We start from the raw sequence: 13,991 nt of genomic DNA on the forward strand, positions 1-13,991 counted from the left end.
GAACGAAGAACTCCGAGTCTCACACCTGTCGCGAGCTCAACCAAGTTATTACCAGGTGATTCAACAACCAATTTTCCGGAACAATAGTAATGGACACTGTTATGTAATAATTTCATCTGCAAATGAAATTATATTCCAACCAAGGGAGAGATGTCCCCGTGAAAATTGGCGATCTTACGAATATTTTAACAAGTGGAAAGCAAAAATTTTATTGTCTGCTTGAAGCCGCAACACATCACTTGGGAACTTGTGGCGAGCCGTGAACGAGTTTTTTTTGTCGTTCAGAGGGGTGCGATACGTCATCGGCGAGACTGTGCCAAGGTTATAGCTAACCACGTGACTGCCTTCGCACGCGCGACTCAGCTTGTTTCTGGAATAGTCTGCGCAAATTAAAGGAGATCATCAGCCAATTACCGTTCTCGCTAAAGAACACGCCTCCCTGGGCTAATTAGATAAAAGGCCTTGCTTCGAGTGAACCGTTCTCTTCTCTCTTGATGCTTTATGCTCTTCTTAATGCTTGTTCGCTGTGAGAGACATCACATTACCGGACCACGTGGAAGGAGAAATTTCAAGTCAAGTCGACGCCCGTTCTACCAGAATTTAGTCTGATAATTAGTGAATTCTGTGGAATAAAAACGTCTAGGAGCCAAGTTAAGTGTGACAGTGTAGACGAGCTGTTTATATTCTGCGTGTGCTTGTGCAAAATACTCAATTTTGTCATCTCAGTTACAGCTTGTGACCAGCAATCAACGAAGACGTCTTGGAATTGAGGATCTCAAGATGAAGAATTCCGCAACTACCAACATCATTTCATCGAGGGACATCCATCGCAGAGCCTCCATGGAGCTGTAAAAATGTAAGGCGTCTCTGGTAATTGGAAGGAGACTGGCCGGAGTATGCTGAAATAACTGACTGTCGACGGGAATCGAACTCTACAAAACTTGAGTACCTTTTTAATTTAATTTATCTGTCCTATCTTTTGTACAACTAGAGGTCTTTCTTCTTAAGTCGTAGATCTATCAGTTTGCTGTAGTTAGAAATATTTCATTTTCCTACTTCTTAAGGTGTCATGGTAGACTAGGTACGTGTGAATGAAATTTTGGAATCTATTAGAGTAGACATGTAGGTTGTCTTTGACTGACTTCCCATGCTTAAGGAGCTTAAGTTTAATAATCACTGACCACACGATAAATCTACTTTCTTTGTAATATTGAAAGTTACCGGACGGAAAATTTGCGTGTACATCTTGAGTGAATAGGGTCGAACTTAGTGTCTTTAAAATCACTTGTTGTTTTTTTTGATGAAGTCATCTAATTTTACGACATTCCAGGAGAATCAGTAGATGTAATAATCACTTAAATAATAATAATATCGACTAAAGATCGGGTAAAACAGAAGTAAACGCTCGTGAGCCATAAAACTACTGTAGAGTTCCTAAATGTGAGATAGAATGTGCTCTGTTCATGAAGGGTCTGGAATATGGCCTATCCTGAGGGATATTTGTTGCATAATTGAGTAAATGATGAATTAGTGGTGATATTGATTTATTCTTGTGTATTTGGAGCGCAAGATAGATTATAATTAGTGGAGCACGTGTTTGCGAGTGTATTTCACAGGTAGGAAGTAAAAATAATGCGAGTAAGGCTCACGCTTGCGGTAAATTCACCCTGTAGCCCACATGATGGTAGTGCTTATGGATTTTACTAGAATCTTCCATTATAATCTCATGAATTAGATGAACTTGCGCTGATATGTGAAATGTATTTCTACCAAGTGATACCCATGACTTCGATCACTAGCCACCATTAATGTAAGAGAATTTCTGTACACGAATTATTTCTGCGAGACATTACGCGTCCCGACCATCGATAAAAATCATAAATAAAATTGCCAAATCAGGATTCGATGTAAATAGTGTACATAAAAACGTGTTTCCCTAGTGTGAATGTGTGTGTGTAAATGTGTATATTTCTCTTGTGCCGTGTTGATTTCATTTAATTTTGATCTGGTCGCGCACTCGCTGTGACGCGGATCACATTCATCGTTGTGTGTTGCCTTAAGAAATAATTTCATGCCCTTAAGGGAAAGTTTAATTAAATTAAGTCAAGGAAGACTAGGAAGGAATTTAATTTATCTTTTTAATTAGCGAGATTTAAAAGGAAAGATCATCTCGTTACTTTGAGAAGGCACTCGATTTGTAAACAGAATTTATTTAACTAGCTCACACGTTGGTAATGTAAATTTCTAAAAATCTGAAATACTTTAAGATTAATTTGAATAGAAATGAAATGCAAAGATCAAAGGTAGAAATTTTGTCAGCCGCATGATTGCTTTGAAACATTGTGAAAGTAAGTCATTAATAATTAATTAAAAATCATTACTCTGAAATGCTAATGATGAACATTAGGTAAATGATGCGGTGGAGAATTAATAAGAACACGATCGTGTGACAATGAAACAGGTTAACTGAATGATAAAATAATAATAATAATAATCAAGATAATAATTAATTAATTTTGAGAGTTTTGGAAACAGTTTTTCTTTACTACTGAAGTTCATGTTGGTGTCATTGATCAATATTAAATACTGTAAATGACTAATTCAGTTGTGTATATCGCAAAAACCACGTGTTGAGACGACTTTAAATTGGTGAAACTTTGAACACATGTTAATTTATTTAGTTTTTTCAGTCAAATGTTTGGTTTAAAAAGGCAAGTGGCCTAATTACTTCTTTGGTTTCATTTACAGCACAGTAGAGCTGGAGATATGAACACGTGTCACTCTAAATCGAGGAAGAAATCCGATATTATGAAAGCTCTGTTATGTTAAAAGAAAAATATCATCAAGAATATTTTGTTATTTATCTGCTTATGTGAATAAATGTCAGAGTGTTGTTTTAATATTTCTTTTATCCTGCTTGGTCATCAATCCTTAACAACCCTTAAATGCCTCTAGAAAGTGATAGCCAACGATCGAACGGTCCACCTTGGGATTCCTCGCTCGATGGCTGGGCTTAGCTCGGGAAAAATGGGGGCAATATCATATCATATCATATCATATCATATCATATCATATCATATCATATCATATCATATCATATCATATCATATCATATCATATCATATCATATCATATCATATCATATCATATCATATCATATCATATCATATCATATCATATCATATCATATCATATCATATCATATCATATCATATCATATCATATCATATCCGCTTCTAATTCCTATCGAGGGTAACATGGCTGATCTGTTATACAGAGACAACGTCCTTATAGTTACGGAATTTGCTACCACTGTGGGTGATGAGTCTCTTCACCATCCATCCGCGGTGGTCGAACAGTTTCGACTTTGTCCGTTCGTAACCATCTGAACGAGGAACTGCCAGGCAAATGGATAGGACGAGGAGGCCCTGTTTCTTGGCCCGCCAGATCACCGGATTTAACGCTGTTAGACATCTTCTAGTGGAGACATTCGAAGAATGTCATTTAAATTCAAGCGCCGGAAAACCCCGATCAGCTCCGGCAACTCATCACGGACGCCTGCCGAGCAATGTCACCTGGACACCGGCCCGAATGTGCATAAACCAAAACGGTAATCACAACGAGCATTTGCTGCGATAAAACGTAGTCAGGGCGTTGTGTTCCTATTATTTCCGGTCTGTATGAGTCCGGCCTGCTAACTATTCGGCCCTTCTGAGGGCCACAGACACATTCATTCACACACAATTTGCATGAAAGCGGGCATTTAACTTAAATTGCGTGCGGTACGTATTAAACAAATATTTCAAAAATTTGTAATCTTCGGCCCAGACTCGAAGCTCCCACATGATATGCAAGCCCACTCCAACTACCAACTACACTGCGGTTCCGTACGGCCCACTATAGCAAGAATTAGGTTTACTGCGTTCACAATATCAATTTAGTGTTTCGCCGGCTTGTAAGGTTCATATGATCTAATAGGTTTGTACCTTTAAAGGTGGTAAGGAATGGTAAAGATCCACTATATTATAACAGAGAAGTAAAGAGACAAAGAAGGAGGTGCAGGTTGGAAAGAAAGAGTTATGCTTGATGATGATGCTTGTTGTTTAAAGGGGCCTAACGTCTAAGGTCATCGGCCCGGAAGAAAGAGTTAGAAATGGCTGTGGAAGTAAGGAGAAATTGAAGGAACTTACTACGAAATTGAATCTAGAAAAGAAGTCAGCTAAGGATATCATGATGGCAAGCATAATTGGCAGTCATACAAAAAAATTTAGTGAAAAATTGAAGAGTATGTATAGGTAGTTTAAGGCAGAAACAGGTTCCAAGAAGGACATTCAAGGAATCATTAATTAACAAGGAAGTGTGTATGCGAGGATCTTCAAAAGGCAGAAGTATACAGTCTGCAGTATGTAAAGATTGTTGGTTACGGGGATAATGTCCAGTTAGAGGAGGTGACTAATACTAAAGAAGTATTAAAATTTACCTATTAGAACAGTGACATTTACAGTAAGAACCAAAAGTTGAAAACTAGAAAAGCAGCTGGAATTGGGAACGTGCATCATTTTCAAAAATATTTTTTTTGAAAAGTACACTAATGAAATAGTACGTAAACGTATTACATTGTGGTATGTTGCCTTGTTTTCTACCATTAAAAAAATATTTAATAGTGCCTTTCCGCATGGCGAGTGAAACAGCCTCTGACGCAAGCGGCGCGCTGTGACGTCACGATCCAGTACCGCATGCACCTCTACCAGCCGTTGTGCATCAGCCGTTGCTAAAAGCCGATTGTTTATTATTCGTGATCGCGAATAACTTCGAAATGACAGAAGAAAGGTTCAAAACAGCACAGTCAGACAATCTACCATGTATAGATGTCATTATTCTTGAAAAATGTGACTTTTGTGGCCGCAGAAATTAGCGGATAACAAGCAAGTTTGTAAGTGGCGTCTTTTATATACGTGCAATGTACTGTAACCCATAGTATTAGGATAACAACGAACCTGGATAGATATCACATCACTTTCAACATTTCCTTCTAGACTGATTCCCCTATTAAAGAATAACATTACATTTTCGGGCTTTCAGCATTAGTAAAGTAAGAAATCGGATTTCAGCACTAACATAAACATATAGGTAGCATTATAGTACTAGTCCGCTTCTGTGGTGTAGTGGTTAATGTGTGCCACTCCCGGAGGCCCGGTTTCGATTCCCGGCTCTGCTATGAAAGTTGAAAACAAATAGTACGAGGGCTGGAACGGGGTCTACTCAGCCTCAGGAGGTCGACTGAGTAGAAGGGTTTCGAATCCCACCTCAGCCATCCTCGAAGTGGTTTTTCGTATTTTCCTACTTCTCCTCCAGGCACCTAAGGCCACGGCCGTTTCCTTCCCTCTTCCTTGTCTATCCCTTCCGATCCTCCCATCCTCCAACAAGGCCCCTGTTGAGCATAACAGGTGAGGCCGCCTGGGCGAGGTAATGGCCCTCCTCACCAGTTTCATCACCATACTCAAAGTCTCACGTTCCAGGACACTGCCCTTGAAGTGGTAGAGGTGAAATCCCTCGCTGAGTCCGAGAGAAAACGAACCCTGAAGGATAAACTGATTAAGAAAGAAAGAAAGAAGTAAAGAAAGAAAGATCATAGTACTGTAGGTCTATAACCTATCATTTCTGAAAAAATATATATTTATGGTTGGGGTAACTGGCCTACCCACTTCCGGGGCCCATGAAAGAGAATTAAATATCTTTGTGGAGGGAAAAAGTTAAACATGATAAAGATAAATATGACTTCATCTAGTTTCCACAAGTTGGGCTGAGTGGTTCAGACGGTTGAGGTGCTGGCCTTCTGACCCCAACTTGGCAGGTTCGATCCTGGTTCAGTCCGGTGGTAGTTGAAGGTGCTCAAATACGTCAGCCTCGTGTCGGTAGATTTACTGGCACGTGAAAGAACTCCTGCAGGACTAAATTCCTGCACATCGGCGTCTCCGAAAATCGTAGAAGTAGTTAGCGGGGCGTGAAGCCAATAACATTAATTACATTTGGCTTTTAACAAGCTGAGCATATCAGGAAAGAAAAGTGTCCTGGTGACATTTTAATCGCTCAATACAGGAATGTCTTTGGGTGCTGTGACTTTTACTTTTTATTTTTTTTTTCTGTTTGCTATACGTCACACCGTCACATCTAGGTCTTATGGCGACGATGGGACAGGAAAGGCCTAGGAATGGGAACAAAGCGGCCGTGGCCTTAGGTACAGCCTCAGCATTTGCCTGGTGTGAAAATGGGGAAACCACGGAAAACCATCTTCAGGGCTGCCAGCAGTGGGGTTCAAAACCTTCTATCTCCCGGATGCGAGCTCACAGCTGCGCGCTCCTAACCGCACGGCCAACTCGCTCGGTATTTTTACCCTTCGGTTTATTGACTTGGCTTGAATAACCTAAAACTTAGGCTATGATGGATAATATTTTAAACACCTACATCACTATTTTCACCTGTGTGCAATTATGTTATTTATTTCATTAATATTATGATAATTATTATAATTGAGCATTGTTAACTTATAAGACCCCAACAGACAAGCATTGCTTTTGTGTAGAGTTACACATTTGTTAAATTCACGTTGTTTCCTTTCATGATGTACACGCCTATTCTTTGTTACATTACAGAGTATTTAGATATAGCCTAAATTTCTTTACCAATTAAGCTCTTCAATAAAGACATACATAACTGTCCCATGCCAAGATATATTGGTAGAATTAGAGCTGTCAAAATGGTTCATAACCCCTTTGATTTATTATCTTGACATGGATCACCCAAAACATAGGTTAGGTTTGGAGAATACTTTAATAATCAGCATTATTTAATGCACTGTTTATTACTTTCATATTCCAAGATGTAATTGAAGCATTTAAATAAAGCATCATACATTAAAATTTGTTTTACTACTAGAACAGCTGACATGGAAAAGTGATTTGAAAATTCAAACAAATTCATCTTACGTTAAAATCTTTAAAAAAAATAAACTGTAGACTTTTCCGATATATCACCAGCATTTCTCCGGCTCGCCAAAATCCATTTCTGCCTAGTTTTAGCGTCTTTGGAACATTTATAAACAATTTGTTTGGTATGGTATGCGATGTGCTATTGCACATCGGAACTCTACACCATTTATAAGTTTTCTGCCTCACTGTCTGCGCAGGATTCATTTTCAGTCTAAAATATACCACTCAGATTATTATCCGATGTATAGACCTCGAATTTAACCATACTAGACACTAACGTAAAGTAGAAATACGCGAAGTGTATCCTGCTTCTCACAGCACACTATGTGTTATTTCGTCTGCTAATTCAGTCAACCTGTACGGTGACGTCAGACCAATGAGATCGCGTACTTGCGTGACGTGACATTTTCGTAGATTTTTATCATGTTTGGAGTTATTATTTGTACATTCTGATCACATTTTTGAATTCTGCATGAAATTTTGAATCAGATTGGCATATTTTTAATTAAAACCCCGGATCATGCATGTTCCCTATTGATAAGGTTTCGGGGGATATACTAAAGACAATGGTTTGGAATATAGTACTATATATGAAGTACCGGTATTATTTGATTATTTTTGCATGAAGGAGCTATACCAAATGAATGGAGAGTTGCTATAGTAGCCCCTGTATATAAAGGAAAGGGTGATAGGCATATAGCTGAAAATTACACGCCAGTCAATTTGTCATGCGTTGCATGTAAGCTTTGGGAAAGCATTCTTTCTGATTATATTAGACGTCTGCGAAATTAATAGCTGGTTTGATAGAAGGCAGTTTGGGTTTAGGAAACGTTATTCCACTGAAGCTCAACTTGTAGGATTCCAGCAAGATATAGCAGATATCCTGGATTCAGGAGGTCAAATGGACTTTATCGCGATTGACCTATCTAAGGCATTTGATAGGGTGGATCATGGGAGACTACTGGCAAAAATGAATGCAATTGGACTGGAAAAAAGAGTGACTGATTGGATGGCTATTTTTCTAGAAAAGAGAACTCAGAGATTTAGAGTAGGCGAAGCTTTATCTGGCCCTGTGATAATTAAGAGGGGAATTCCTCAAGGTAGTATTATATTTTCTTATATATATATCAATGATATGTGTAAAGAAGTGGAATCAGCGATAAGGTTTTTCGCAGAAGATGTGATTCTGTACAGAGTAATAAATAAGTTACAAGATTGTGAGCAACTGCAACATGACCTAGATAATGTTGTGAGACGGACAGCAGGCAATGGTATGATGATAAACGGGGATAAAAGTCAGGTTGTTAGTTGTACAAGTAGGAAAAGTCCTCTCAGTTTTAATCACTGCGTTGATGGTGTGAAAGTTCCTTTTGGGGATCATTGTAAGTACCTAAGTGTTAATATAATGAAAGATCTTCGTTGGGGTAACCACATAAATATGATTGTAAATAAAGGGTACAGATCTCTGCACATGTTTGTGAGGGTGTTTAGGGGTTGTAGTAACGATGTAAAGGAGAGGGCATATAAGTCTCTGGTTTAATCCCAACTAGAGTATGGTTCCAGTGTATGGGACCCTCACCAGGATTACATGATTCAAGACCTGGAAAAAATCCAAAGAGAACAAGCTCGATTTGTTCTGGGTGATTTTCGACAAAAGAGTAGCGTTACAAAAATATTGCAAGGTTTGGGCTGGGAAGACTTGGGAGAAAGGAGACGAGCTGCTCGACTAAGTGGTATGTTCTGAGCTGTCAGTGGAGAGATGGCGTGGAATGACATCAGTAGACGAATGAGTTTGAGTGGTGTTTTTATGAGCAGGAAAGCTCATAATATGAAGATAAAGTTGGAATTCAAGAGGACAAATTGGGGCAAATATTCATTTATAGGAAGGCGAGTTAGGGATTGGAATGACTTACCAAGGGAGATGTTCGATAAATTTCAAATTTCTTTGCAATTGTTTAAGAAAAGGCTAGGGAAATAACACACAGGGAATCCGCCACCTGGGCGACTGCCCTAAATGCAGATCAGTATTCATTGATTGATTGATTGATTGATTGATTGATTGATTGATTGATTGATTGATTGATTGATTGATTGAAGGCACACGCATGTCTTCCAGTGTTTAATACGAGTATAACATTACGGCGTCCTATCATGGTGAGGTCTGAGCATACCGGCAGGGCAGATGTTTTCAGGACGGAATTAATATTGTCGGTTGCATAAAATTACATTGGAAGGGCGGCTGAATCACGCTGTATAAGTCGGTAACAGTTTCAGTTCTTCTTTCTTGCCGAAGTAGATTGCCAATGTGTACGGTTGAGTTTAAGGATTTCGAGCTAGCGAATGGCGAAGGCAGAAATCCAGGACAAGGATGCATAGGTTATGAAACTTCCAATGATAGCTTTCTGTGAACTGATTTAGACGCCTCTTTGTCCCCAGGATTGACTTAAAAACCAGTGGAGGACGTGAAACTTGCGGTATGTCTTGTTTAAATTTCGTCAATACCGTATGCATATGCCATCGAAGATTACTTTTGAACGTGATACCTAGGTAAGTGGGGTGACGATTTATGTGAGAGGATGGTTCTTAGTAAGAGGTGGATTTGGTTAGTGGGGCGGTACCTGTGTATACGGTTTTTAAATATTATAAATTGTGCTTTGTTTTCATTAATTTGATCTGCCAATGATTTTGCCATTTTTGGAAATTTCTGAAGTGGGTTTGGAGATTATTTTTGAAGGGAGGGGGTTATCTGAATCTAGGGTGAGATTTGCTATATCGCCTGAAAATTGCTCTAGTACGAGTGGTGGGGAGGGTTGGGGATGTTTGCAGCATAGATGGTGAAAGGAAGGGGAGACAGAGGGCTCCCTTGCGGTCCGGCAGCCTTGACGGAGAAAGAGTAGGATAGGATATGATAAATTGTAATCTTGGCAGAGCGGGAGTTGGAAAATTGGCAAGGATGTGGATGATTATTTTAGGGAGCTAGTGATGGCGCAGTTTGAATATTAGACAAGAGATCCACTATTTATCAAATGCCCCTTCTATATCTGTGTTAATGATAGCTGCTCGATTGTTCGGAGGGAGATATTTTGTTAGGGATGCGAAGGCGTGGAAGACGCGGCCATGGGTGGCGTATTGGATGCGGAAACCGGCTTGGGATTAGGGAATGACTTGAAGGGAGTCTAGACAGGTGTATATACGATGGGGTAGGACGGTCTCTAAGATTTTGGAAAGAACTGGGAGAAGGCAAATCGGGTAGTAGGAAGTTGATTGGGATGGTGGCTTTTGAGGAGGGATGGTGCCGGTTCGGATTATACTACAAATAGTACTTAATAGTTGTAAAATAAGGTAAGGGTCTTTTTAATATATCCACAAGTGATTTGATCTTTTCCAGGATCTATGTTCATTTTGTTTCTTAATATCTTGAACTGTAATGGATTTGTTGAGAGGGTGTTGTAAGTTGAGAACATGTGCGGGTTTAAAGACCACGTTCCGGGAGATAAAAATTGGGATCTCTTGAAGGAGATAAAATTTATTTCAAATAATCGGCAAAGAATTTGGCTTTGGTTTTAGGATCATTAGGAGCTGATTCATTACGGATTATGAGGTAATGGAGATAAGACATTTTAATAGCGGTTAGTTGTTTTAGTTTATTCTAAGCTGTGGAAAATCCCTCAAGGCACAAACCCAAGAAATTCATGTTTGGTCGAATTGCAGTTAATTTTCACTCATGTCTATCCTTCAGATTACTAAAGTTCTATAATGATGTGTTAGTGAAACCTGTAACGCCCAGACTTACTACACTGTACATAAAAGGATCATTTTCATCAAGTCCACTTTCTGTTACCTCTAATTCTATGTTTAATTTATAATTTTTGAGATGTTTCGTTTCAAATTTATTAGTATTGATAAAACATATTTCTAAGAACGGGTAATAAATTCAACTGAAGGCAAGGTTTATTCAAAATTCCCTATTCAGAATCAGATAAAATTCATAAACTGAAGTTGAATATAATTACGGTATTCCGAACATCGAAGTGCATGACAACATCCATAGATTATGCATATTAACATCATAATCGTTATAGTTCTATTTTCTATCTTAAATATTTTCAATTTTTTGAGTGGATACCCGTCTAGAACTTTCTCAAGAAACCTGCTTTTGACTTGACAACTCACTCCTGTCTATCACAGATTGTTTCTGGCTAAGTTATACATTTAATAATCCAATTTGAAAGATTCTGGTCACTCTTTGTTCACAAATATTCAACCTTTATGGCTTTATGGAGAATATAAGTACAGTTTGTAAATAAGCGACTGTGAACATTGAGAATGTCCGCCAACGTTTTGACAAATGTGAATGCGGCTGACATGGTTTAATCAGATATTTGTTGTAACTTACCGAGGACATATTTTACTGTTACAGGCACTCCTTACGGCAAACTGCCCCTCTTGGAGGTGGATGGTAAGGAGGTTTACCAGTCTGCAGCCATCGGTCGCTACCTGGCCAAGCAGTTCAATCTCCTCGGAAGTAACGACTGGGAGGCTTTGCAGATTGACTGTACCGTGGACACTATCACAGACTTGAGGCTTGGTAAGTATGGCAGCTACAGTGGATAAGTAAGAGTTCAAGGTCATAGATGTTCTCTATTGTACAGACACGAAACAGCCGTCGTTACGGCTGTCCCACAGGAGACGACATTGTCCAATAGGACGACTTGAGTCATAGTTTATCTCTTTCGCGGGCCATTCAGCGAAAGAAGACTTTTTAAAAATAAATCTTCTTCTTTTGCTACCGCTTTTTCCCACACCTGTGGGGTCGCGGGTGCGAACTGTGTCGCACATATGGATTTGGCTCTGTTTCGCGGCCGGATGCCCTCCTGACGCTAATCCTATGTAGAGGGATGTAATCACTATTGCGTGTTTCTGTGGTGGTTGTTAGTGTGGTATATTGTCTGAATATGATGAGGAGAGTGTTGGGACGGACACATACACCCAGTCTCCGAATTATAAGTATTAATCAGAAGCGATTAAAATCCCCGATTCGCCCGGGAATTGAACCCGGGACCCTCTGAACCCAAGGCCAGTACGCTGACCATTCAGCCAACGAGTCGGACACTTTTTAAACGTGAATACTCTGCCTAAATGAGTATTCCTATTAAAATGCAGCACTAAGAGAACTTCCCGCCGAAAGTTTAATTTGCATTTTCGCCTCTTCAAGAATTTTTTATATGTTTTACCGCATGTTTCACCCGATGAGATCCAAAATAAAGGGCAGACTGTTGCTTTGAAGGAAAACAAGTAAAGGACTTGGAACACATTATCCATCAAATTAACGGGAATCTTCTTCTTCTTAATCTGTTTACCCTCAGCGATGGATCCCACCTCTACCGCCTCAAGGGCAGTGTCCTGGAGCGTGAGACATTGGGTCGGGGATACAACTTGGGAGGATGATCAGTACTTCGCCCAGGCGGCCCCACCTGCTATGCTCAACAGGGGCCTTGGATGGGGATGGGATGATTGGAAAGGATAGACAAGGAAGAGGGAAGGAAGCGGCCGTGGCCTTAAGTTAGGTACCATCACGGTATTTGCATAGAGGAGAAGTGGGGAAACACGGAAAACCACTTCGAGGATAGCTGAGGTGGGAATCGAACACACCTCTACTCAGTTGACCTCCCGAGGCCGAGTGGACCCCGTTCCAGCCTTCGTACCACTTTTCAAATTTCGTGGCAGAGCCGAGAATCGAACCCGATCCTCCGGGGGTGGCAGCTAATCAGAGTAACCACTACACCACAGAGGCGGACTAAAAGGATTCGACGGATTAATTTAGTACTCACTCGAGAGCGCACGTTGTTAATTTGGCATCACAATATTGTGGTCGTCCTATATTCTCATACAATTCAAAGTCTACTAAAGTATTTTTGACCACCCCTATCCATGTACAGTATAAAGGACGTGATATTGTTTCGTTATTTAAAGCGGTTCTTACGTCGTCCGCAACGTAAGCAAGGAGTGTCTGTTCAAGGTACTGTTTCCACCCTAAGAAAGTTGTAGGAAAACCCAAGAACGTAATATATAAGGCACATGGAACTTCCCATGATCGGATTCGGTGCACCTTTTAAGGAATTACATCTTTCTAGTCTGGATTGCTCATGACAAACTACTGTGATGCGTGGACGAAATAATGATTTACTTGTTGGAAGTGAAGGTACGACCCTTTGGTCAGACACGCTTCATTTGTCCGCAATTCCTCCACATTTTTATCCTATCCAGTGTACTTGAAACCAAAGTGTGTACGGGTGAAGCCGTGCGTTGCGAACTGGAACATTGTTCTCGGTCAGCTATACCACTGCCTTCATGATGTACAGGCCGTACTGTAGTTCCGATGACGTCACGCAAAGAAGCGAACTGTTTCCTCTGTCCGACCCGTGCAATACAAGAATATGACACGACTGTACGTTGAAATGATGAAATATTCACAAATGTTGTATTAATATTACAGGTGAGATTATTAACACCTGTAATCGCATCGTAACTCGTAAGTTAGGTCTATGTGATTTTAGAAGAAGTAGGTTTGAAGTGTGATATACGCGGTGAAATCTTGAGGGTTGTACTCGTGAATGTACCCAACAAATAATTACTATGCATTAATACAAATATGGATACAACAAAAGTGCAATAATAATAATAATAATAATAATAATAATAATAATAATAATAATAATAATAATCATAATCATAATAAACATTACCTCGATACCTGTAGATTGCCATAAATACAATAGCTTTTCTGTTTTTTCTTGACACTTATGGCGCTAATCTTCAGACCCTTTCTTGCTCACAATCATTTGTATCATTTTTTGTTTAGTAATAGTCCGTATTTTCCCAAATATTGATGCACTGACCGCCAAGATCTGTTCGTTACTTCCTCAATTCACGGAACTTGCAGAGAAATAGTTTCTTAATTATTACTTAAGTATCGCTCAATTATTAAGTTGCATTGCTTCT

General features: G+C 39.6%; 2 protein-coding genes across 2 annotated transcripts in view; one reads left to right on the forward strand and one right to left on the reverse strand.

The window, feature by feature from the left end:
• Positions 1-13,991, reverse strand: part of LOC136879389 (glutathione S-transferase-like) — a 363,810-nt gene that overhangs the window by 145,838 nt on the left and 203,981 nt on the right. The window lies entirely within an intron of this gene.
• Positions 1-13,991, forward strand: part of LOC136879040 (glutathione S-transferase) — a 92,999-nt gene that overhangs the window by 42,364 nt on the left and 36,644 nt on the right. The window contains exon 2 of the mRNA XM_068229034.1: positions 11,410-11,577. Coding sequence (XP_068085135.1) covers positions 11,410-11,577 — 168 coding nt within the window. The remainder of the gene's footprint in view (positions 1-11,409; positions 11,578-13,991) is intronic.

The sequence above is a fragment of the Anabrus simplex genome, chromosome 8 (assembly GCF_040414725.1).
Source record: "Anabrus simplex isolate iqAnaSimp1 chromosome 8, ASM4041472v1, whole genome shotgun sequence".
In the NCBI taxonomy this organism is placed as follows: domain Eukaryota; kingdom Metazoa; phylum Arthropoda; class Insecta; order Orthoptera; family Tettigoniidae; genus Anabrus; species Anabrus simplex.